General features: G+C 42.7%; 1 protein-coding gene across 1 annotated transcript; it reads right to left on the bottom strand.

The window, feature by feature from the left end:
• Positions 1 to 27,813, bottom strand: ADAL (adenosine deaminase like). The gene is made up of 10 exons (XM_056572482.1): positions 27,627 to 27,813; positions 19,957 to 20,087; positions 16,874 to 16,934; positions 13,177 to 13,261; positions 12,986 to 13,067; positions 12,111 to 12,237; positions 6,533 to 6,613; positions 5,603 to 5,729; positions 4,121 to 4,221; positions 1 to 419 (listed from the first exon to the last, which is right to left on the bottom strand). Exons 1-10 carry the CDS (start codon positions 27,672 to 27,674, stop codon positions 216 to 218), a joined length of 1,047 nt encoding a protein of 348 aa, XP_056428457.1. The 5' UTR covers positions 27,675 to 27,813; the 3' UTR covers positions 1 to 215.
• Between the last annotated feature and the right edge of the window lie 51 nt (positions 27,814 to 27,864).

Below are 27,864 nucleotides of genomic sequence, written 5' to 3' on the forward strand. Positions count from 1 at the left end.
TTCACTAAAACACATATATTTTAGAATTCATAGATGGAATCTTTAACAATAATTGCAGCCATTGAGCTATATAAAATAGAATAAAACCAAGTTGTGCATTGTAGCAAATAGTCTAGAAGTCAGTAGATGGATGCACACTCTATAAGATTTATGCTTCCAGGGAAAACTACCTTCCAGTCCCTGAGGTCGTAGGTTAGTCACTGCCATCATTTGCATTATTCCTGCACATGTCTGAATACCTCTGGTTTCATCTTTGTCCACTTTTCCTTAAGGTTTGATTTGATATGTTCTGGAGCAAAGATATAATTTATGGCTTGGTTGGACAATTCCCATATTTGTTGTGAACTCAGGTTAAATGTCTTAGCAGCTATTTCATATTCCAGGGAAAGATCTGTAGCGAAGACGCCTTTATCGTCAGTCTAAAATAAATAAAGAAATAATAAAAAAAGAAATAATTCTCTTCAAAAGTAAAAAGCAACAACTCAGGCACAGAATACCGAGAAACCTATATCAGGGTACTGCTCTGTCTGGTACTACTTTTCAGGATCTCTGCACTCACTGAAAACCCCATCTATAAGGTAGGAAAGTACTATAGCATCTCTATGGAGCATCATACAGGGTAGATCTGCAGAGAGATTTGATGGAAATGGGAGGCTGCCTGTACAAAGTATTAGGGACTTGGGGGAACTTGTCAAAACGGGCGTCTCTTAAAGAAAAGAGAGCTTGCTTAGGAAGGACCAATATATTAAGAGGTTTAAACCTTTCACTATATTGGTGCATCTTTCATTATCCATGTGGCAGTGGTTTAGCTTTCAGTCATAATTTATGCCATATCCTATCATAAATTATAGTAAATCTGCTGGCCCATGCAAGGCCAAGGCTCATTTAACTAAACTCCAACCACTTCTTTTTTTAAAGTGGTGAATTCAGGGGTAAAGGGTGACGTCACAGATTTTTGCACTGAGACTTGCATGCAACTTTGACGTTTGTGCTAATAAAAACTGGTATACGAGCCTTAATACATTCTTCCCTTAGTTATTCTGCTGAACAGACCTTCTTTCAGTAACTTTTATCCCTATCTGTCACCAAAACTTGATTGGAAGAAGCAACTGTATTTGTTTTAAGCTGACAAAAAAAAACTACATATATTGTTCTACACGCGCTACGTGTGGAATCAGGCTGCAAGTTTTATGTCTCCTGAAGGAGCCAAACATGGCCTGGTAGAACATAGGAAGCTCACCCAGTACCCTGAGTGCTGAAAAGCACATTGGGGGAGATTTATCAAAACCTGTACAAAGGAATTGCCCAGTTGTCCATAGCAACCAATCAGATCGCTTCTTTCATTATAACAAGGCCCCTGCAAAATGAAAGAAGCAATCTGATTGGTTGCTATGGGAAACTGGGAAACTTTTCCTCTGGACAGATTTTGATAAATCTCTCCCCTTATGCCTATGACATTGTGGTCAGAAATATTCATATTTCTCCACTGAATGCAACACAATGGCTGACAGTAAACATTCACTTACAATGATAGTTAGTATACTGGAACTAATTTATAGTGTACCTGTCTTTTTATTTATTTTTTTCTGCTCAAATAGCGCAACTTCTACTTTTGGAATACTGTACATCTCTGAAATACCAGTTCACCTGGCACGTTCACATGGGCATTAAAGGGGTACTCCACTCAGGGCTGTTTGAAGGAATTTGGGGGCCCCAAGCAAAATGGACATGGAGGCCCCCCCTTGATGTTCACGCACGTCACGCTCTAGGGCCGGCGTCAGGACGTAGTAACGCCGACCCTTGAATTCTGGGAGCGCGACGTGAGCGAATGTCGATACGAGGCCCCCACATTAGGTGCAGCACAGTTCCCCCCACGTTAGGTGTAGCACAGTTCCCCCCACATTAGGTGCAGAACAGTTCCCCCCACGTTAGGTGTGGCACAGTTCCCCCCACATTAGGTGCAGCAGAGTTCACCCCACATTAGGTGCAGCAGAGTTCCCCCCCCACATTAGGTGCAGAAGAGTTCCCCCTACATTAGGTGCAGCAGAGTTCTCCCCACATTAGGCTAGCAGTGTTCCCCCACATTAGGTGCAGTATAGTGCACCGTTACCCCCCCCCCCCCCCCCGGATCCGCCACTGCATGCATTCTATACACACACAACACACTGTACACATTACATACTGTACATGCATGCTTCACACACACACACATACTTTACACATTACATACTGTACATGCATGCCTCATACACACACACACACTGTACACATTACATAATGTACATGCATTCTATACACACACACACCACACTGTACACATTACATACTGTACATGCATCATACACACACATACTTTACACATTACATACTGTACATGCATCATACACACACATACTTTACACATTACATACTGTACATGCATCATACACACACATACTTTACACATTACATACCGTACATGCATCATACACACACACACATACTGTACACATTATATACTGTACATGCATCATACACACACACACATACTGTACACATTATACAATGTACATGCATGCTTCATACACACAGTGTACATGCATCCTACACACACACTGTACACATTACATACTGTACATGCATCATACACACACACACACACACACCGTACACATTACATACTATACATGAACCATGCACACACATACTGTACACATTACAAACTGTACATGCACCATACACACACATAATGTACACATTACATACTGTACATGCACCACACACACACACACATCCTGTACACATTACAAACTGTACATGCACCATACACACACATAATGTACACATTACATACTGTACATGCACCATACACACACACATACTGTACACATTACATACTATACATGCACCATACACACACAGATAGAATAGATCAGTGTTTCCCAACCAGGATGCCTACAGAGGTTGCAAAACTACAGCCTTTGGCTGTCTGGGCATGTTGGGAGTTGTAGTTTTGCAACAACTGGAGGCACACTGGTTGGGAAACACTGATATAGATACACACATGCACTTTACATATAGTCATCCACAGTAGTAACACACACACAGGCACAGTACATAGACATACACATATGTACACACACACATATATATATATATATATATATATATATATATATATATATCCACACACCTGCTTATACACATATATATCTATATATCCACACACACACGCTTATACACATATATATATATATATACAGCAGGGACACCTACTATAGTCAGGCACCATGTTGTACAGCCTCTGCGGTCTCCTCTCCTCAGAGCTCTCTCCTCCCCCCTCCCCCTCTTCCTGCTCAGATGGCTGAAGGCCGGGGCTAAGGGACGATACCAAGTGCAGCGGGGGTGGGGGGAGTGTGATTGTGGTGAGGTGAGAAGAACTCCAAAGCTGCAAGTGAGTTTATTTAAAAAAAAATGTCAGGCACTTGTTCGGCCCTGGTGATGGGTGGAATTGCCCCGTCGCCACAGGACGGGCAAGCACTGGCTCTGCTCGAAGCCCCCCAGCCAGCTCGGGGCCCCAAGCAATTGCTTGGTTTGCCCGTCCTGTAGCGACGGGCCTGACTCCACTGGCCAGTGTTCGGAACATTTTGCTCCAAACGCTTGTCTGCGGGGGGTCGGCTACGTAGGCTGAGGGGGGGGCATGGCCGACCCCAGCAGCACGCACACAGTATTCAGAACTAAATGTTCCGAATGCTGGCCAGTGGAGTACCCTTTAACCGTGCTAATTTTTGTTAAAAAAAACCCCACAATTTTTCAGATTAAAAAAAAAAATCACAAGGAAACTTCAATGGGAGATGTTAAAATGTGTGTAAAGAAGTGGCATGTCTCTACTTTTTCGCATATTCCTGATCTAAAGCTGTCAATGAAATCAACTGGGGCTTCAGGACAGCCCATCACCTCCACTCACACTAACCACAGCTAAGAGAAAGCCATGGAGCAGCATATAGGTAAGGCTTTTGTACACAACCTTACTCAATACAGTAATTTTGTTGATACACATCACCTTTTTCCAATCTCACACAACTGTGTTTTTATTCTCTTCTATACAAGTCTTATAAAGGGTGACAAATGATATACTTACGCATAACACAGATGGGTGATGCAAATTGTACCAGAATCCAAAATGATGCTTGTCATATGAAGAGACAGTCTGTCCTTTAACATTTGAGGTCAAGCAGAGTTCTAGGCATAGGAGTGACCAGATATGTTAGTATATTCTAGTTGTGTTCATCTTTACTTCTTTTAAGCTGAAATGAAACACCTCGCTAGAAGCAATATCCATAAAACATGAAATTGAATAAAAATAGAGAACAAAATGTTATATCTACGAATATCAGGCTTCCAAACTCCTCATTACTTAACATTTAGAATACATACACGAGGGCTTGATATTTGGCTTTGTAAACAGACAAAATGTAAAACTGCGCACGGTTAGTCATGACTGTGATTAAAATAAATGATTCCCTTGTGGCATCTGAGTCATTGCTTCAAATCCCAGCAAGGGTGACTCATATTTCAAGATAATTTCAGTACAAATCTACATATAATGTAAGACCTGGCCTACATCACATTTTTTTCACTCCATTAAAAGCCCCCCCCCCCCCCCCATACACATAAAATATGTGAATGGGGGACTCCTAACTCTTCCCCAACAGATGATGTTGGGAAGAGAGAAGGCTCAGGCATCTTCGATTTCAATTGCCCAATCCTTTTGTTCTAGGGGAGATAAGCCTTTGCTAGAGTCTGGTAGCAGCTTTCTCCCCGATCTCCATTCAGAACACATAAACGTGTATTGAGGGATCAGAGAGATAGCTGTAAGGGTGGGGTCACACGTGCTGTATTTTGCTGCGTATTTCCTACCCATTGAAGTCAATGGATAGAAAAATCAGCTGCATATTTTGCTACTCATTGCCTTCAATGGGTAGGAAAATGCGCAGCAGTAAATATGCAGAAAAATAAAGAAAGTGTGACCCTTCCCTAAGGCAAACAAAAAAAATAGACTAAGGGCAAGTGCATCACTTTTTTTAAGCAGATATACCATTTGCACTTGTAAATATTCCCTCATGTTCCTACCTGATCCCTGACTGCCAGATACACTTATATCCACTTCTCTCCACTTCTGCATCTCTCACTTGTGAAGTGTCAATCATTAGGTCTGTATTTTCAAGTTCACATTTCAGCATACAGGAGATATTAAAAAATTTGACCTGGAGGATATGGGTATGTGCATTATTGTACGTGGAGTGTACGATTATAGCCTTGGGAACACTTTGATGTAACTTTTTTGAGTGGTTACTTGTCCTGGACTTGCTGACAACCTAGCTCTAGATGTCCATCATGTCTCTGTATTACACTCACTGCCTACTCAATCCACGTAGGGCTTTATTTTTATAGAATTATCACTGTCCTGAACCACAAGATTATGATTTAGTCTTACCATACATCTTGGTCTTTATAGCAGATCATTAAATGGCACATTAAAGCTTTTCTAACATGAGGACCAAGCAAAGATGTATTTTACCATATAGATGTATGAGTATACAAACAGAACCATAATACCTACCCATGGGTATGCGCTGCTCCTTAACCACTTCAACTATTTTTGGAGAGTTACAAAGGAAAGTCCCATGTCCAATTCTATCCGGGGGGATATTGAGGAGAAGCCCGGTCTCCTCTTCTTGACTTGGCACCTATGAAAAGAAAATTGCTTATACATCAGTAAATCAGCACTGATCATTGTCCTTGAGTCTGATTAAAAAAAAGAAAAAGAAAAAAAAACACAATACAGAGCAAGTTCTGCAAAAGACCACTGCCTGATCCAGACCAGATTTTGTGTGACTAATTTTTAGTTCACCATACATTGTGCCATTTACTTTGAGAAGATCACACTCTTAAAATACCACTTTTCAAGGCAATTTTGGGTGGTTTTCTCAAACAGGTTTAAGTAGCTACCAATAATTAAACACTTGAGGATGGGACTTGAATAGATAGACCAGGGTTGCATAATTTTGTCCTTTGGATGTAAGACCCAGTTTTTAGATGTTGGTTGTTGCTACCTATCTTATATTAAACTAACTAGCTAGAATAGTTGCACTCTCCTGTTTGCCTCATACTCAGCCTAGTTTCATGTGACAACAGAAGAAATTCACACACTCAAAGCACGCATGCCTGTCTTTTGGGAATAAGTTTATAAGGCTATCACATATTTGTTAGATTTTTTTTTACCAAATCTTTGTTAATTTCTTTATTCAATATAACAAGACAAAGAGAATAAATAATAACAGTATAAAACAGTAACGCAAGGAAGTATCAGTGCAAGATTACAAAATCTAGAGTTCAGACAAGATGATCGCCTCAATAATGACACCATAAAGGAGAAATGTTGGATGTTTGTTAGATCTTACTTGGTTAACTACTATCAGTTTGTTTAAATTAAAATCTTTTATACACCTACACACACACATATCTATTATATCCTCAATATGTGCCATACCTCTGACAAATGAAGAGCTAGTTTGAGGCCCGACCTTTTAGCTTCAGTGAGTGGTTCCATAAAGTCTTTTCCATGTCCAACCTGAAATCATAAAACTTTTAACTATTGTACTACAGTGTGTCAAAATGTTCAAATAACGCATACAATACAATAAAGTATATTCTCTAGAATTCTAAAAACCTAAAACAGTTGTATACATTATTTTACCAATACTACTTGAGCATACAAGAACATTTGTAATATATATTTTCTGGTCAAAGGCCATCTTATCTCTTAATCACTGACATAACTCACACTGGTAACCATAAATTATTTTACTATAAATTTCCTAAAAAGTACCTGTCACAACAATCTGGCAGCAGGATATTTGTAAACTGGCCGGCATTCTCATAGCCTGGGCAACAAGAATGCCAGCCAGATTAAACATGTCCTGCCACCGGATCAAAATGACAAGTACTCTTTAAAATAAAACGGTTATCCAATACTTGTCTCAGCCATGAAAAAGTAATTGTGGGGTCAATTTTGTCCACACAGGGCTATGAAGCAGCCACTTTCAGGGGCTTTTAGGCATTAAGCTATTCCATGTCCCGCCGCAGCATCTCAAGAAGGACAAAGTTAAGAGTTTGTGTCCTTGGGGGCGACACAACAGCCTTAGCCACCCACTTACTAGAGAAACTGCAGAAGAGCTCCATTCAGTGAACAAGCCCGGTTGCAAATCCCTGTGGGGTAGCTGTGGTGCTGCTGTGCAAGAAACTTATTATGGGACCCAGTGCTAAATTGGTTTAAGGCTTATAAAATGCACCCCAAAAAGGGCCATTTATTTTCAAATACATTCGATGGGAAAACAGCTCTTAGTGCCCACATACTTTAATTTTATGGCTGTAATTACAATCCTCAAGATTGAAATTGCAACACCAAGAAGGACAAGCTGCAAGGTTTTGCAAATCAATAAAGTAGCAGATGTCGCTAAGATCTGATCTGTGGCATGTGGGAGCAATTTCTTTCCACCACAGAAACCTCAAGTCAATACATTATGATTGTGTGATGCCTCCTGCTTGTCGATGTGCCATTTATCGCCACTTGCCCCAAAACTTGCTTGAACTGAGAGACCTTTGTTAATCACACCAAGTGTAGGTTGAGAGGTCAGCACTGTTCAACAATGTGTCTCCCAGTGGCTGGGAGACCAACAACAAAATGGAATGACTGCAAGAGGTGCAGAGAGGCAAATCTCTGTACAGACAGATCATCAGGTTAGAAGAATGGGGCACAGTGATCCATTCTGTACTGCAAGTAAAACTGGATGTCAAATACCAAGCCTAGGGCGTTGAACAGTGTCTACACAAATCATGAAATGGGGCTTATACACAGGGGCGTACCTAGAGCATTTGGCACCCGGGGCGGACCCTTTGTTCGGCACCCCCCCACACCCCCCCCCCCTTAATTATACCCCCTCCCTCCCCTCCCCCCAGGGGTGGACTGACAACACTCGGGGCCCCCGGACCAAAAAAAAGGCAAGGGCCCCTGCTAGGCTCTGCAGCTCGTCAATGTTCTGCCACGCTCCTATTCCACCCAAATCCCACACACAATAAATAAATAAAAATTGATATATGTAAGAAACACTTTAACGTAGGTAAATTTCCATGACCAATAATACTGGTATACAAGGAGTAAATATATACCACCACACAATAATTGGATAATACCGCCATACTGTACTGAATAAAACCACTATACACAGACTAGTATACTATAAAGGATCTGTATACAATATAAGTGATTATATACAGGACCATATGGCGGTAGATATCAGCTGTACACAGGATGTGTACACCATACAAGTGATTACAGTTACATTTTGGGACTCACAATTCCGTCTTTTCTGATCAGCGGCGTCCTCTTTCCTTTTCTTCTCCGTCCGGATAAGACCACCATGTGGATCTCTTAACATCTGCAGGAAAAACATGTCAGACTCTGCATATATTCAGTGCCCTCCTCTACACAATCTTTCCATCTATAGGCCCACAAACTGTAATAATGCCCTCCTTGGTGTCCTGCACAGTAAAAGGACAGGTAGGTAGGTAGCCAGGTAACCCCCTCTTTCCCATAGGTATATGCAGAGTTACATCCCCCCTCTTTCCCATAGGTATATGCAGAGCTACGCTACACTCCCTCTTTCCCATAGGTATATGCAGAGTTACACCCCCCTCTTTTACATAGGTATATGCAGAGCTACACCCCACCCTCTTTCCCATAGGTATATGCAGAGTTACACTCCCCCCCTCTTTCCCATAGGTATATGCAGAGTTACACCCCCCTCTTTCCCATAGGTATGTGCAGAGCTACACCCCCCCTCTTCCCCATAGGTATATGCAGAGCTACACCCCCCCTTCCCCATAGGTATATGCAGAGCTACACCCCCCCCTCTTCCCCATAAGTATATGCAGAGCTACACCCCCCTCTCCCTCCCTTTCCCATAGGTATATGCAGAGCACTCCCCCCTCCCCCCCCCTTCCATATAGGTACAGTATATGCAGAGCACCCCCCTCTCCCCCCGCCTTCCCTATAGGTACAGTATGTGCAGAGCACCCCCCTTCCCTATAGGTACAGTATATGCAGAGCCCGCCCCCTCTCCCCCCTTCCCTATAGGTACAGTATATGCAGAGCCCGCCCCCTCTCCCCCCTTCCCTATAGGTACAGTATATGTAGAGCACCCCCCTCTCCCCCCGCCTTCCCTATAGGTACAGTATATGCAGAGCACCCCCCTCTCCCCCCTTCCCTATAGGTACAGTATATGCAGAGCCCGCCCCCTCTCCCCCCTTCCCTATAGGTACAGTATATGCAGAGCCCGCCCCCTCTCCCCCCTTCCCTATAGGTACAGTATATGCAGAGCACCCCCCCTCCTATAGGTACAGTATATGCAGAGCACCCCCCCCTCTCCTCCCCTTCCCTATAGGTACAGTATATGCAGAGCACCCCTCCCCTTTCCTATAGGTACATTATATGCAGAGCACCCCCCCTCTCCCCCCCTTCCCTATAGGTACAGTATATGCAGAGCACCCCCCCTCTCCCCCCTTCCCTATAGGTACAGTATATGCAGAGCGCCCCCCCTCTCCCCCCCTTCCCTATAGGTACAGGATATGCAGAGCCCCCCACTCTCCCCCCTTCCCTATAAATATATGCAGAGCACCCCCCATTCTCCCCCCCCCCCTTCCCTATAGGCAGGGTTAAAAATAAATAAATAAAAAAAGGATGCTCACCTGATATCCCACGCAGCGATCTCCTCAGCAGCAGGGGCCGCGTCTTCTTCCCTCCACAGTACAGGCGCCGATGAGTGACGTCATCGGCGCCTGTACTGCGTGCTGCGTGGGGGCGGAGGTCACGTCTCCTCTGTGTAGCTGCAGATGCGGCTCACACAGAGGGGACGCCTTCTCCTGTATGTGCATGTATCGCACATACAGGAGAATGTAGCGCTGTCTGCTGGGGATCTGGGACGAGCGTCCCGGACCTCAGCAGCGGCGGGTCAGTCCGCCCCTGGCACCCACCTTGAGAGTGGCACCCGGGGCGGGCTGCCCCCCGCCCCCCCCCCTTGGTACGCCACTGCTTATACAACATTTTGCTATAAGCCAGACTCTTCAGCTACAGGTGTTCTATTCATGTCACCACATGCAGACCACAGTTTAACACCTCATGCATAGGGAAACACGAGAGAACATGCGCAGCGTATTTGACACTGCGGATACACCCATGTGATCCCACCCTTAATGTCATATTTAAAATATTATATTCTAAGAACACTAGGGATATCATGAAATACATCGCTCTTCTGTCTACAATTTTAACTGTGGTGTTCTTTGGATAAAATATTTTAAATATGACATTTAAGGTTTAGTTTTAAAGGTGGTTTGTTTGATTTGCTGGTACTTGGTTTTTGGGCTGCCAACTGGATGAATAATATTATACCCGGTAATAGGTCTATTAATTACACCAATTCATGTATCATAGTGCAGAGCAACATGGCAATGAAAGCTGGAATAGAGATATATCCTCTTCAGCAAGGAGTCCTGCTTTTCTCTCAGACACAGTGATAGGCCAAATAGGCTCTTTCCAAGAACAATAACAGCCCAGCATTTCATTGAATTGGTTGTGAAACCAGTGGCTATTTCAGTGGCTACCAATGGCTATTTCTCTGAAGCCTCAGAAGCTAGTTTGCAACAGAATGGCAGGCCACATGCTGCTTGTGCTACTCTGAGCAGCCTGCATGGCCTGAACGTGTTACCATGGAGGACATGGTCTCCAAACATGTCTTCCATCAAGAACCTCTGGGACATCATTGCTAAACAATTGCAACGGGAGCTGCCAGCAGCGAATATTAATGATTTTTATGCACAAGTTCATTCATTGGTGCACACCATGGTGACAATTACTTTTTAATTTAGGAATACCATAAATTGGAATAGAAGAGGCATATTGTACACAAGTAACCAAAAATATAAAAGTTAAACATTATAAGCTTCTGGGATGGCAAAGCTTTTTTTTCCTTCCAGAAATATAGAGCTGGTTATCTTATTACTAAGTTTTCTCCATTTGCTTTTTATTTTTTTTAAATCATTTGTTTTCGAAATCTTAGAAATGATTTGACACATCTCTGCCTTTACATAATCCAGATAAAACAGCTTGTGTATTACGCACATGTAATGGTGTAGGATACATCACTGATGTTTGTTTTCTGTATACTACCTTGCTATCCCTGTATTCCAGAAACAGATGGTGCATAAGAGATAAGGCCTCTTTGTCATAAAGCCCTACTATTACACTAGGCAACAAGGCCAGGGGCCTCCTCAAGGTTAAAACCTCACAAAAACATTTTGTCTATGTTCTGATAGAAGACACAACATTTTCTACATGGCTATTTTCAACCGTACTTAAGTTTTATATGATAAAACCAAAAATGATTTCTTATAAAAACTATTCTGTTTCAGTCACAATTATGACACTGTACTGGATCTGTTTTAGGACAGATCCAAATGGCTTATGATGAAACCCACTGATGTTCTGTCATGGTCTCCATTCTACAATATTGTTGCCAACTGTTTAAAGCTAGGGACGTACCCTAATAGTGTCCTACTGACTCAGGTCTAAAGCTTATTCAGTGTGTCATAATAGTTCTTACAGCAGGTCCTGCATCATTGTCAGTGTATCATATTAAAACAGGTTTTAAGGCTTTTTATGCAAAATAGTTTCTGTTGAAGGGGGGGGGAATTATCAAAACCTGTGCAAAGGAAAAGTGGAGCAGTTGCCTCTAGCAACCATCAATCAGATCACTTTTACTTATCAGAGGCCTTTAAAAAATTTAATAAGCAATCTGATTGGTTGCTATAGGCAACTGGTCTACTTTTGCTCTGCACATGTTTTCATAAATTCAAAGGAATATCATAAACACTGAAGAATTTATACACAAAATGACATTACAAAATTGCATAATGGAAAAAAGTCAGAACAGACAGTTAGAATAAAACTGGTGAGCAACATTAGTTATGATGTATAAGAATTGTCAAGACATTAAAGGAACTGAACTCACGGTTGGATCTCCACTAAGGTCTAGGCCTAGCACAAGGTCATTGGTAGAATAGAAAAATTCTTCAGCCAGTTTAACAGTTTGTTTGGCAACTGTTGGGCCACCTCTTCTATCAATTGCTAGTAAGAACCTGCAAAAATAGACAAAAGAGAAATCGGTCAGGTGACTAAAGTACATTTTTACTTAAAGGGGTACTCCGCTTCTAAACATCTTTCCCCTATCCAAAGGATAGGGGATAAGAAGTCTGTTCGCAGGGAGCAAACTCCGCTATGTGCCGAATGACAGGGGACCACCGCCGCCACGCTCCCTCCATTCATGTTTACGGTAGGGGGTGTGATGGCTGTGTACTAGCCATCATCTCCCCTCTCATAGACATGAAAGGATTGGGTGTGGCTTTAAGTTACGAACACGGAAACCCCAGTACGTCCGCAGTTCCGGCCCGGAGATATCAGACATCTTATCCCCTATCTTTTGGATAGGGGATAAGATGTATAGGGGCAAAGTACCCCTTTAAGCTGGGTTGAACAGTATATTTTGTCAATATTTGTAACCAAAACCAGGAGTGGAACCAACACAGAAAAAAACTATAATAAAAACCTTGCAATCTAACTGATCAACCATTGTGATCTGTCATGTGAGTGAAATCCAACTTTACTTAAAAATAAGTTCTAATTCTACCATCACATTCTCCACTAAATGAAAAGCAGTTGTAGAAATCCAAATTTCTATAGACAAAAAGTATACTAAAAGAGAAACTCATTTAAATACTTTCCCTATGTAATGTGTCTTCAAGGATTTTCTTCATGTAAAGCATAGTGATTACTGTGGACAAGTGAAAATCCCCACAAGGCAATGTAACAGAGCTCAGTGAGGCGTACCTTACATCAATGTCCACTTCCTCAGCCTTACTCTGCTTAATGCCTTCAAGCACAGTCTCCACATATGTTCTTTTAGACATCCCTGCAAAGAAATTAAGCGACACAATGAATTCCTGTATCCACAGTCCGACATATAAGTTATACACTTACATAACATAAAAAGAGATAGGGTTCAGTTAGATTGCTTGAACCTGAGGAAGACTCTCTTGGCGTGCTTCGTAATTCTAGGTACTTGACACCGTCTTCTGCAAACTCTTTAATAACATCTTTGGTAACCTAAGACAATGATAAAGGAACAGGTAAAGTCGGGGCATCTTTATTTTAGGTTAAAAGATGGGTGAGGTAGGGGGGTTGACTTCCTCTGGTCATACAGCAAATTTTTTTGTCACCTATGGACCAATAATAATGTGTGTTTCTGTATTTACGTGCTATTGAGCAGGAATGCAGCCAATGAAGGTATTAAACATGTTCAAACCATAAGCTGCTAGGTTGAATTTCAATGTCTTGGACCCCAATCTATAGGCATAATGACGGTCCAATCGTGACATAACGTAGAACTCCTGTATCTATCATAGACTGTAGAAGAGAGAGCAGCACTAATGCTTCGTTTACATAGAAGCATAGAATGAGATAAGAGCCATTTGGCCCATCTAGTCTGCCCAATATTCTGAATACTTATGAATCGTCCTTGTTCCTACCGTATATGAAGGATAGCCTTATACTTATCTCTATCTTATATGAATGATAGCCTTATACTTATCTCTATCTTATATGAATGATAGCCTTATACTTATCTCTATCTTATATGAATGATAGCCTTATACTTATCTCTATCTTATATGAATGATAGCCTTATACTTATCTCTATCTTATATGAAGGATAGCCTTATACTTATCTCTATCTTATATGAATGATAGCCTTATACTTATCTCTATCTTATATGAAGGATAGCCTTATACTTATCTCTATTAGAGCTGAGCGAATTTACAGTAAATTCGATTTGTCACAAACTTCTCGACTCGGCAGTTGAGGACTTATCCTGCATAAATTAGTTCAGCTTTCAGGTGCTCCGGTGGGCTGGAAAAGGTGGATACAGTCCTAGGAAAGAGTCTCCTAGGAATGTATGCACCTTTTCCAGCCCACGGGAGCACCTGAAAGCTGAACTAATTTATGCAGGATAAGTCATCAACTGCCGAGTCGAGAAGTTCGTGACGAATCGAATTTACTGTAAATTCGCTCATCTCTAATCTCTATCTTATATGAATGATAGCCTTATACTTATCTCTATCTTATATGAAGGGTAGCCTTATACTTATCTCTATCTTATATGAAGGATAGCCTTATACTTATCTCTATCTTATATGAAGGATAGCCTTATACCTATCTCTATCTTATATGAATGATAGCCTTATACTTATCTCTATCTTATATGAAGGATAGCCTTATACTTATCTCTATCTTATATGAAGGATAGCCTTATACTTATCTCTATCTTATATGAAGGATAGCCTTATAATTATCTCTATGTTATATGAATGATAGACTTATACTTATTTCTATCTTATATGAATGATAGCCTTATACTTATCTCTATCTTATATGAAGGATAGCCTTATACTTATTTCTATCTTATACATGTTAAGGTCCTTTAACCTTTCCTGGTAAGTTTTATCCTGCAATCCATGTACTAGTTTAATAGCTCTTCTTTGAACTCTCTATAGAGTATCTATATCCTTCTGTGCGTAATGACGGGCGATACGGGGGACGGAGCAGCGTGACGTCATGGCTCCGCCCCTCGTGACATCACGACCCGTCCCCTTAATGCAAGTCTATGGGAGGGGGCGTGATGGCCGCCACGCCCCCTCCCATAGACTTGTATTGAAAGGGGCGGGCCGTGATGTAACGATGCTCCGGCCCATGTACCGCCCATCATTACGTGCAGAGCGAACTCGCTCTGTGCTGTAATGATAGCGCGGTGCCGCAGCGGGGATCCCAGGGGTCCCCAGCAGCGGCACCGCGGCGATCTGAAATCTTATCCCCTATCCTTTGGATAGGGGATAAAATGTCTAGGGGCGGAATAACCCTTTAAGTCTTCTGAAATAATTACTCCTAAATCCCTTTCCTCAGATACTGAGGTCAGGACTGTGTCAAATATTCTATACTCTGCCAGAGGGTTTTTACGCCCCAGGAAGATATATCAAAACCTGTGTAGAGGAAAAATGTTGCGCAGTTGCCCATAGTAACCAATCAGATCGCTTCTTTTATTTTTAACAGGCCTCTTTAAAAATTAAATGGAATCTGGTTGCTAAGGGAAACTTTGCGACTCTACCTCTACACAGGTTTTGATGAATTTCCCCATATAGAGTTTATTTGTGTTAGTTTTCAAAACTTCCTTTCACAAATGAACCTGTAAAGTTTTATGGCATTCATACATAGGTAAAGGATGGAGTCGTTACTGTACCAGGTTATATTAAAGGTGTATTACATTCAGGATAGTTTAGGATGTGGACAGCCCCTCCTAACACGGGCTTACATGAATCAGTGCTCAGTCAGAATGGACAGTATCACATAGCATTATGGTGCTCCATAATTCATAAATGAGTAAGTTATGAAAAGATGTGTATATGAAACATGGAATCACCTAATATCCCCATATGATTACCAGATTGTTTGGACTATTGCTAAAAAGTCCCTGCATCTAATAGTTTGCAGTCAGGATGGCCTGACAATGTCAGACTGCCCTAACTGTTTACCTGATGGTTGGGCAAAGTGCTTGTAATACACTATGCCTGATCAATATGGCTGATCCTTTCCTTCCTTGTAAAGATTGCTCTGTTACTCAGTGTTGCTGCCGCTAAGCAGCACTAACAAGGGATTTGCTAGTGCTGGTGAAGTGGTCCAGACACAGGGCAAAGCAGTCAATACGCAGCTACCCCTCCCTTCCTCCGAGCTATCCATTATCTCAGGGCCTTCACCCTAGTAGCGGGCAGCCAGAGTTTACACTCTTCTCTGTATTCGGGCAGGTTGGACTGCACTGACATGTCATTTTTTAGGACTGTGAGGCATAAACAGCCAGAGTGCAAAGCAAATAACACTAGTTCCCCCTATCTTGCTTGCTATGTGACTGCCAGTGTCTTTTCCCTCAATGCAGGGTATACTGTATATAGCACACTAGCTTCAGTAGCACAGCAGAGATAAAGAAGCAGTGTAACTGGCTACCATGCCCCTACCATCCTCCAGATTGCCCCTTTATCACCTACCCACCTGGGTTATCTTTCCATACACCAGACTGAAGCCCCATTCACATTTTGTCACAGTATATGTACAGGGTATATGATGACATATTGGCCGTCATCCAATAGGAGCGGCGTGCAAAGCGACATCATGGGCAGCAGAGATGTTCCGGAGCAACGGGGACACCCCAGGGACGCGGCGACAGCTATGGAGGGCGACATCCAGGGCAGCGGTGACGAGCGGTGACGGGTCCAGAGCGGCGGGGACACGTGAGTACTACCTCCTATACCAGTGGTCTTCAACCTGCGGACCTCCAGATGTTCCAAAACTACAACTCCCAGCATGCCCGGACAGCCAACGGCTGTCCAGGCATGCTGGAAGTTGTAGTTTTGCAACATCTGAAGGTCCGCAGGTGTAAGATCACTGTCCTATACTTTACATTGTATTTGGTTCAGAATCTTTATTTTCTAGATTTTTATCCTATAAAATTAGGTGCGTCTTATATGCCGGCGCGTCTTATATGACGAAAAATACGGTACATCATAAGCATAATACTTACTCACTAGTTTTGGAAGTGGGCCAGAAGCCAGGAATTGATATTCATGTACAAATCAGATTTTAATGCATTACTTTTAATAATAAAAGAAATTTACCAGTAATATGTCTTCAGGTGTATCTGTAATCTGGTGAATTATTTTGAACATTTGAAAACATCTATAAACAAGAACATGACATGAAAACATTATTGAAAGAATATTTGGGGAAATAGGAGCTATCACTGAAGCAATAATAATAATAAAAACAATGATGATGATAAAGAGAATTACCAGTGCCTCCCCAGTAAATGTGTGGTTTATCTATAGGGGAAAATGTATTAATCTGCTGCATCTGCTATTTAAGTTTAGCAAAGTTGCACATTTTTGCGCAAACCCTCGGTTTGTATAAAAATGTGTGTTTTTTGCCGTCGTACACCAGTCATGGCTGGTTTTAAAAAGTGGGTGTGGTTTGGTGTAAATGGGGCGTGGCCTAACCCCTAATTTAGCACATATTGAAGCTGAAAGCTACACCAGCTCTGAGCTTGCAACGCATGTGGTGTGGGGTAGTCACAGCACTGCAGGATTCATTAAGATACCATAGCCTCTCAATAAATCAGCCGAATGCTACGGCTGCCGGGAGTTTACCAAAGAATAAATCACGTTCATACTGTTCACTAGAATATTAACGTGCATCAGTCATGTAAGAGTGACTTGTTAATCTACACACACAGTGCATTAGAGGTTAAAGGGGTTATCCATGGTTAGAAAAGCAAAGCTGATTTCTTCCAAAAACAGCTCCACACCTGTCCTCTTCTGTGTGGTATTGTAGTTCAGTTCCATTAAAGTGAATGGAGTCGAGATATACCACATACAAATGGTGTGGTGCTGTGTTTGAAAGAAATCAGCTCTGCTTTTCTATTCCTGGATAACCCCTTTAACAAGTCTAAACCAGCCATAACTGTGTTTACATTGTAGCATTTGTCATCTCCATGAAAATAGCTTTTGTAACCTAGCCAGGAGCTGTCCTAATAGTCGGACCCGGGGTCTGCTTGGCTCCAGGGCTGCACCGCCTCTCTGCACCTATGTCATGCTGTTGATTGACACACAGAGATTGCCCCCGGCGGCCCGGTGTAGTTCTCCAGCGCACGTTGTCAATCAACAGCATGTTGTAGGTGGAGAGAGGCGGTGTGGTCCCAGAGCATAGAAGACCCCGGGCCCGACTTGTCGGCCAGGGACTGCGGACTTGTCAGCCGGGTTATAAATGATGTATTTATGAAGAAAACAAATGCTACAATGTAAACACAAATACGGCTGAATTAAAGTCGTTAATCCTTAATGCACTGTGTGTGCAGCTTAACAAGTAAATCCTACGTGACAGATGCACCTTAAAGCGTACCCGTCAGATCCAACAAAATCTTTTTTTTAAATGTATCACTCAGTACCTAATCCTGACCATGTACATAACATTTTTATTTGTCTAGCACCTTTATTTTTTTTTTTATTACACTTTTAATTTATCTCACTAGTCTGAATTCCTCTCAAAGGGAGGCATTTCTCCACCCCCATCCTCAGTATGCTGTCTGCTCTCATGTCACCTAGCATTAGCAAAACTACAACTCCCAGCTTGTCCTCACTTACAGTAGCGGGACACAAGCTGACAATGGGAGGATTTTTCCTCTAGCTGTGAGCCCTGCGCCCACAGCTGTCAATCAAGGAAGTGTGTCCATGACATAGGTGATGACGCATGGACACAGCCGGACTAGTATGTGTCCAAGCAGGCAGGGGGGGGCAGTTGTTTGGCTTCTTCAGTATGAAATACTGAAAATTTTCTAATGAAAGCAATTGCAAAACCTATTGGTTTTACATGCTTTACAACATATCAAAAGTTTTTGTATCTGACAGTGTCCATTTAACTATAATAATGTGATCTGAAGTATAAATGCACATAAGTAATCGAATACATGAGGTCTGGGAATGCCCTGCAGTTATACTTCCATAAAGCCACAATCCTTACCAGATTATCAAACCAGCATTTAATAATAAGTCACAATTACACTACACAGGTACATGACACTATGTCTTTATGATAAAACCAGTACTAAACATCTCTACACAATGACACTATTTACTTCAACTATTTACTATCAACATAACATCCGCAGGCAAATCTGTTGTGGACTTTTGCGTTCCGAGCATGTGAACATACCCTAAGGCCTAGTTCACACAGGAGAATTTTCAAGCATAATCCGGAGGAAAATTTTCACTTAGAAACACTGTTGCTGCATTCTTTTCAATTGTATTCTGCTGCACTGTGCCCAAGGCAGAATTTCTGCAGCAGAAACATCTGACATGTCAATTCTTTTAGTGGAATCCACTCAGAAACGCATTTCTGAGCAGTCCTGGTAGCATGTTCTGCCAGCGCCCACTGTCTGGGGAATGTCCGATGGAAATTTTCAGGACAGACATACCACAAAAAATCTGCCATGTAAACATACTTATTCACCAATGCTTTCCAGCGAGACAAAGGTGGGGTCACAGTATTCTTCCATGCCATAATAAGCATTTTACGGGCACAAAATAACAAGAACCGAATTAGCAGGCACCTATGGGAGCCCATTTCTAAGCCATTAACAAGACTCAGAAGACAAACCTCAGGGGGCAAGACAAAAGGAAATTCCAAGTGATCCGACAAAAAAAACACTACCTTTCTCCAAAACGGGACTCCACAGGCACACCCCCACATCGCATACAAAAGGGTGCCCACCGATCAGTAAAATAGTTTGAAGGCTCTATCTCCAGCCCTTGCTTTGATCTGATAATACCTGAACTTAGCTCAGTGTTTGCCAACTAAGATGCCTCCAGCTGTTGCAAAACTACAACTAAGTGGGAGTTGCAGTTTTGCAACAACTGGAGGCACCCTGGTTGGAAAACACTGGCTTAGATGATCGTTCAGGAGTGGGCCGCAGGGGTTGGAGACTGACCCGTCAGATGAGGTCTATGATGGAGTCCATGGCCTGCTATACAGTGGCACATGTTTACTAAAACCTATCATAGACAATTGTTTTATTATCACAAAATACAGTTAGATAATAAAAATGCCCTCAAAGGTGGCCATGGCCTGTTCACCCCATAGTCTGTATGTCTGTCAATCTGGAAAATAGAAGCGTGTTAAATATACAGTGATGGGACAAGATACTCACTCTTCTAGAGTCCTCTTCTGGCCTTTTTCTATCATTGTCATTCCATTCTGTATTTGAAGATGGGGTTTTTGGGCCATGAGCTTTTTCATGGTGGCAGAACTTATGGAGCCATTCAGGTGGGCATGCAGCTCCTACATGAGACAAGTTAATAATACAAATGATAATACAGTCTTACATTATATTCCATTGCAGAGTTTGCTGCATTCTAGACACATTCAGTAAATACATCCTTACAAATAAATTGTTACTCCAACAAGGGCAGCTTCAAGATAGATTGACATTAAATTAGGGATGTTCTGATACTGATGCCAATACGAGTACTTGTGCAAATGTCCCTGATACCTGATCCAATACCTGGCACGTGCTCACAAACTGCCCTGAGCCATTTCTAGGGCAGCGTAAAATGGTAGAGCCCGGAGTGTTAAAGCACACTGTCATGTTGGTTCAGGATATGTTTTAAACTTCTGGGCAATTTGGTAGACCAAGCCAAAGGTGTATTGGACTTCTACAGTGGGGCAAAAAAGTATTTAGTCAGCCACCAATTGTGCAAATTCTCCCACTTATAAAGATTAGAGGCCTGTAATTTTCATCATAGGTATACCTTAACTATGAGAGACCTAATGAGAAAAAAAATCCATTCAAATCACATTGTCTGATTTTTAAAGAATTTATTTGCAAATTATGGTGGAAAATAAATATTTGGTCAATAACAAAAGTTAATCTCAATACTTTGTTATATACTCTTTGTTGGAAATGACAGAGATCAAAGTTTTCTGTAAGTCTTCACAAGGTTTTCACACACTGTTGCTGGTATTTTGGCCCATTCCTTCATGCATATCTCCTCTAGAGCAGTGATGTTTTGGGGCTGTCGCTGGGCAACACGGATTTTCAACTCCCTCCAAAGGGTTTATATGGGGTTTAGATCTGGAGACTGGCTAGGCCACTCTAGGACCTTGAAATGCTTCTTACAAAGCCACTCGTTGCCTGGGCAGTGTGTTGGGATCATTATCATGCTGAAAGATCCAGCCATGTTTCATATTCAATGCCGTTGCTGATGGAAGGAGGTTTTCACTCAAAATCTCACTATACATGGCCCCATTGATTATTTTCTTTACATGGATCAGTCGTCCTGATCCCTTTACAGAAAAACAGCCCCAAAGCATGATGTTTCCACCCCCAGGCTTCACAGTAGGTATGGTGTTCTTTGGATGCAACTCAGCATTCTTTCTTCTCCTCCAAACATGACGAGTTGAGTTTTTACCAAAAAGTTCAACTTTGGTTTTATCTGACCATATGACATTCTCCCAATCCTCTTCTGGATCATCCCGGCCTGGTCATGTACTGGGTTAAGCAGGGGGACACATCTGGCACTAGGGATGTAAGAAAAAATCGATTCGCGCGATTATCGCGATTTTTTCATTTGCCGATACTGAATCGATTCAAAATATTTTTGAATCGATTCTTTTAGGGATGTGGAATTTTTATCTCCTGACGCCCGGAACAGCATGTCCCGGGCATCAGGAGACACAAGTTCCACATTTGTGGAGCCGGGCAGGCCGGATCTGACACGGTGGCGCTCTGGGTGTATGGAGCGGGCGCCGCGGCTGGCTATTAAAGGAGTACTCCGGCGCACACTTTTCTAATTTTATCCCGTCCGGGCTGCAAAATAAAAGAAAATGCGCTTTCTGTTACCTGCCAACGAGCCCCAGGAGCTCCGGTACACTCCGGTACAGGTGTTCGGTCCCCGGGCTGTATTCTTCTTACTTCCTGTTAGCCCGGCACGTCACACGGAGCTTCAGCCTATCACCGGCCGCAGCGATGTCCCGCCTCAGCAAGTGATAGGCTGAAGCTCCGTGTGACGTGCCGGGCTAACAGGAAGTAAGAAGAATACAGCCCGGGGACCGAACACCTAAACCGAAGCTCCGGGGGCTCGTTGGCAGGTAAGAGAAAGTGCGTTTTCTTTTATTTTGCAGCCCGGACGGGATAAAATGAGAAAAGTGTGCGCCGGAGTACTAGATCGCCGCTGTCAAAGCTGACAGCGGCGTCTATTGGGATCTATGAATGCTCCCAGGTGGGCGATGTATCGGGATATATTGTGATGTATCGTCACCTAGACGGTATCGCGATATATCGGGATATATCGAATCGCCACACTGGTATCGCGATTCAAATCGTATCGCCAAATTCTTGGCGATTCACACCCCTATCTGGCACTGCATGATTTGAGTCCCTGGCGGCGTAGTGTGTTACTGATGGGAGCCTTTCTTACTTTGGTCCCAGCTCTCTGCAGGTCATTCACTAGGTTCCCTAGGTGACTGCTCATATGCGGGCTGTGGTGGCCATCTGCAGGGTGGTAATGCGAGGTAGGTATAGGGAGATACAATTCCATGTATACCAGTATCCTGTGGGGACTTAAAGGGGTACTCCGGTGAAAACCTTTTTTCTTTTAAATCAACTGGTGCCAGAAAGTTAAACATATTTGTAAATTACTTCTATTAAAAAATCTTAATCCTTCCAGTACTTATTAGCTTCTGAATGCTACAGAGGAAATTCCTTTCTTTTTGGAACACTGATGACATCACGAGCCCAGTGCTCTCTGTTGACATCTCTGTCCATTTTAGCAACCGTGCATAAGCAGATGTATGCCAAGGGCAGCATAGTGGCTTAGTAGTTAGCACTGCTGCCTTGGGTTCAAATCCCACTTAGGACAACAATAAATAAAGACTTATTATTATTATTATTATATTAACGTCAGCAGAGAGCACTGTGCTCGTGATGTCATCAGAGAGCATTCCAAAAATAAAAGAATTTCCTCTGTAGTACTCAGCAGCTACTAAGTACAGGAAGGATTAAGATTTTTTAATAGAAGTAATTTACAAATCTGTTTAACTTTCCGGAGCCAGTTGATTTAAAAGAAAAAAGGTTTTCACCGGAGTACCCCTTTAAAATGTGTGAATAAAACAAAAAAAAAGTTTGTTTTTGTCATGTCAAAATTTTAATCACCCAATTTTTTCCATTTAAAAAAAAAATTAAAATGCTTGGAAAACTGCCACATTGGTATCCTTAATACCTGAAAAAAAAGTATTGGTACATGTACTCAGTCTTTGTTCACATCTGTGTTGCGGCTCTAGCGACAGTGCTATGCTGGATTATTTGCATAATAGACACCAGTGGTAGCCATCTAATTCCGGTGAGTTATAATGGGCATATGCTGCATGCCTCGGTATTTATCTAATCAAAAATAACAGAATTTGCATTGGAGGCCCAGGTGTCAACTGAGATGGACACTCTCATTAAAACAAATTTTTGCTATTGCACTGCTTATGGTAAATAAAAAATCTTTTTAATGTACTTTGTATAACATTTTCTGAAGTTTTCTATGTTTTGTGTTTAAAAATAAAGCTGCCACTAGGTGTCTCCCTACTTGTCCAGAGCACATTTCCCCCATCTCTTGCACAGACTTTGGACTCCTGCTGGCCTGGCAGAAGTTCAAAATCAGGAAATGCTGTGCAGCCTTATCCAATCATAGCTCATCTCACACACTGAACTGCTCTGGGCTGTGTGTAGCAGAGTGAGCTGATCCCCTATATGGCTTCAGATGATGTCATGCCTGCTGGGTAATGCCCCTTCCCAGTCTTTAAATCTGACTGAGACTGAGCAGAAAATACAGAGCAATATCAAGATAGAAAAACTAAAAAATAATAAAAATAAAGGCAAGGGGTGGTTTATCATGATGGGGCAGTGAACTGGGAGGATTATAACATTTAACATGATCATTATAGGTACTCTTTAACATGTCCAACATGACCAATGATCATCTGGTGATGGATGTGGATACAGGAAATTCTAAGGGCATTTAAGCCAAAATAAAAAGAGAAGTTTCCGATTTTTCTATATAATTTACTTTGACTACATAAAACAATACACAAACTTAATCTCCAGCATTTCCATTTGAACAATCTAAGCCAAACCTGATGGAGGTTGCTTGGATATGATCATTCACAGATGAGGTTTTCGGAATGATAACTTGTATTTATGACTGATATTAGAATATTTTTTTAGTTCTACTACAGAGGAGAAGAACTGTTTTGCAACCAGGGTGCCTCCAGCTGTTGCAAAACTAAAACATGCCCAGACAGACTTTGGCTTTCCGGGCATGCTGGGAATTGTAGTTTTGCAACAGCTGGAGCACATTGTTTGGAATACGCTGCGCTAACCATATGGTTGGCCTCCACTATCAGAGAGAACATTCATGTTATCTTCAGCATAGCTGCATGGTGACTTAGGGTCACGTACGTGAAGACCAGAACTCTCCTTACATTATCTACTACAGGACAGTGGAGCTGTGTTTATAGGATTACATATACATATTCTATTTTCATAGCCCTTCTCTATGGCTTTATAGTCATATGCACGACTATACTGATAGGGGCATAACTATAGGGTGCAGAGATTGCCTTTTTACCTGGACTCATAAACTCTCTCTTCCCCATATTAAGAGACCAGAAGCATTATAGTGGAGGGGCCCTGTTACCGATTATGCACTGGGCTCCTGTCACTTTAACTTATACCTCTGCATACAGCTACATATGTAGCCAGACACCATGTCTATGTATACTTGGTTAAAGGGGTACTCCACCCCTAGACATCTTATCCCCTATCCAAAGGATAGGGGATAAGATGTCTGATCGCGGGGGTCCCGCCGCAATATAGCATGTCTGATCGCGGGGGTCCCGCCGCAATATAGCATGTAGCACCCACCTGTATCTGCTTCTGACCTGTATCTGGCTCCCGACCACGGGAACGGAAGATCGTGATGTCACGACTCCGCCCCCCGTGTAATATCACACCCCACCCCTAAATGCAAGTCTATGGGAGGCGGCGTGACAGCTGTCATGCCCCCTCCAATAGGCTTGCATTGAGGGGGCGGAGCGTGACATCACACGGGGGCGGATCCGGCCCTGTGATCGACAGTAATCAGACCCGGAGCAAACACGCTCCGGGGACTGATTTTAACGGGGTGCGGCGTGCAAGATCACGGGGTCCCCAGCGGCGGGACCCCCGCGATCAGGCATCTTATCCCCCTATACTTTGGATAGGGGATAAGATGTCTAACTGCCGGAGTACCCCTTTAAAGCTTCAAAGAGCACAATTCACACTGTTAGGCTGCATTCACACCACGTTTTTCGCAATACAGTTCCCGTATCAGGTTTTTGATCAAAAACTGATTCCTCAAAACCGGACTAAACTGTATCAAAACTAGTGATGAATAGTTTTGGCCATATTTGAATTCACGATATTTCGCGAATATATAGACAAATATTTGTCCTATCTTCGTGAATTTTGCATATTCGTTATATTCGCATATTCGTGTATTCGAGGAAGAAAACAATTAGGGGGTGGGCAACTTTACTATTGGTTGCTAGGGATGTAGTTAATAACATCTGACAAGTGTATTTGCATCATTCTAATTGGCCCACAAGTTAAAAGAAGGAATATGCGCATATGCGGGGGGAAAAAGCAAATATTCGTAAATTCACAATATTCACGAATTTGCCATAAAAATTGGAAATACGAATATTCGCGCCCAACACTAATCAAAACGTGTATACGAATTTTAAGCCGTATACAGTTTGAATGATGATGTCCGGTTGCATCTGTTTTTTAAGAGGAAAAAAAAAAATATAAGCTTTTAACTTTTCACTCCACTATGAATAAAGTTTCACTTGTTTGATTGAAGTTCCAGGAAAAAAACTGTGCAAAGTCAAAAACCGTATGGAACCGTACGCACATACGGTTCTGTACGGTTCCCATTGACTCCCATGTTAAAAAAAAAAACGGATATGGTTTAATATGGTTTTTCACCCGGACCAAAACCGTGGTAAGCTATGGTTTTGGGTACGGGAAAAAAAGGACAAAACCGTACAGGATGCAAAACAGATACAACCGGATGCATCGTTTGGCATACGGTGTTCAATGGAGAGTAAATGTATGCGGTTTTCAATACGGTTCCGTACGGTTTTCAAATTGAAAACGTATACGGGAACTGTATTGCAAAAACGTGGTGTGTATGCAGCCTTATTCTGAGCCTCCAATGGAGGTTCTCCTTAGTTTCAGAGACTTGCCCAACATGCAGAACTGTTCTTGCTGTAAATGGACATAATGGAAAATCTTAATAGCATCCCATCATAAGTCAATAAAGTCCTCTTTTGGACCTGAGGTACCACGGATGCCGCAATGCGCTGTAGCCTCTCCTATAGTGGCCTCCAAACTGTGAACCTCCGGCTGTAGCAAAACTACAACTCCCAGCATGCCCGGACAGCCGTTGGCTGTCCGGGCATACTGGGAGTTGTACTTTTGCAACATCCAGAGGTTCACAGTTTGGAGACCACTGTTCTATAATATCCAAAAGCCCTGATACCAATGTGAACAGAGCCTATGTAGATTCCTTTTGGCTGAGTTCACACTGGTGTCATGATATTTTTGTTTTACATTATACATGATATGCAGGGGTCAAGTCCTGGGAAAAAAAAGTGTGGGAACTCACCCAAAATTTCCACTTAAAAGGGTACTAGACATCTTATACCCTATCCAAAGGATAGGGGATAAGATGTCTGATCCCAGGGGTCCCGACGCTATGGACCCTGACTTTCTCCCTGCTGCACCCGGCATTCGTTTAGAGTATTGGGTGCAGCGCCGGAAGCTCGTGTTGTCGCGGTCATGGCCCCTCAATGCAAGTCTATGGGAGGGGGCGTGACGGCCATAATGCCCCCTCCCATAGACTTGCATTGAGGGGGCATTACTGTGAAGTCACGAGCCTCTTCCCCGCATCACCAGTCATCCGGCATGGAGCAAAGCAGCGGGACCCCCACGATCTGACATCTTATCCCCTGTACTTTGGTTAGGGGATAAGATGTCTAGGGGCAGAGTACCCCTTAAAGAGTTGGTCCTGCAGGACTCCTGCTAATGGGAACTGCGTTCCTGCTGTGGAAAAAGTGCAGGAACTCCGTTCCCATGAGTTCCTGCAGGATTTGAGCCCTGATGATATGTATATGACATGACTCCGTTATCTGGATGTCATGATCCTTATTAACTCCTATATTTAGTTTGTCACCTATATGCGATTCTAAAAAAAAAAAGTAGAAACCCCTTCATATGTAGATCACAGCTGACCCTCATCTGGACCGGTATATTCCCTAGATCAGTAAGGCCAGTGTAAGATGCTCTATTCTCAGGTTATAAATGCTTTAGTATTGGAATAATAAGCAAAAAACTATCTACCAATAGCACAACACTGCCTGACTTGTCACAGGACAGCGATTACAACTTCCAGCATGGTCAGAAAGCATGCTGGGAGTTGTAGTTATGGATCAGCTGGAAAGAGTCAGTTACAGAGCGGTATGTGAATAGCTGCAGTGACAGCACTTTTTAGTGGTGGTCTCCAAACCCCCCCATAGGAAATAATAAGACTGCATACAAGTGTTCATCTGCAGTTACCGCTCAGTGTGAATACATCCAATTACCGTCCTGGAGATCATCCCCTAATACCTGCAGTGCGCGCTGTGTCTGTACCGGGGCTGCCCGCACACTATATACCCCAGCACCCATGTAGACTGCTATAACCCGCCCATATGTGCCCGTGTCATGGCGGTCATCATAGGGGGTCTCACCACTTTGGGCAGCTGGCTGTAGAAGTCCCGCACCACTTCCCCGGACATTGCGCCTCAGCCGGTCCTCCGGTATAGTGGTGGAAGAGAGCCCAGCTTCCTCCTTATACGGCTCATACAGGAGCCACCGGGCCCGGCCTCCTCCTCCTCCTCCTTATGGGCGGCGAAGACGTGTCCGCCTCCCGTCACCTTCTATGGGGACATGTGCAGCGCCCTCTGCAGGAGATTGTCAGTACAGAAG

This window comes from Hyla sarda, chromosome 4 (genome assembly GCF_029499605.1).
Source record: "Hyla sarda isolate aHylSar1 chromosome 4, aHylSar1.hap1, whole genome shotgun sequence".
Taxonomy (NCBI): Eukaryota; Metazoa; Chordata; class Amphibia; order Anura; family Hylidae; genus Hyla; species Hyla sarda.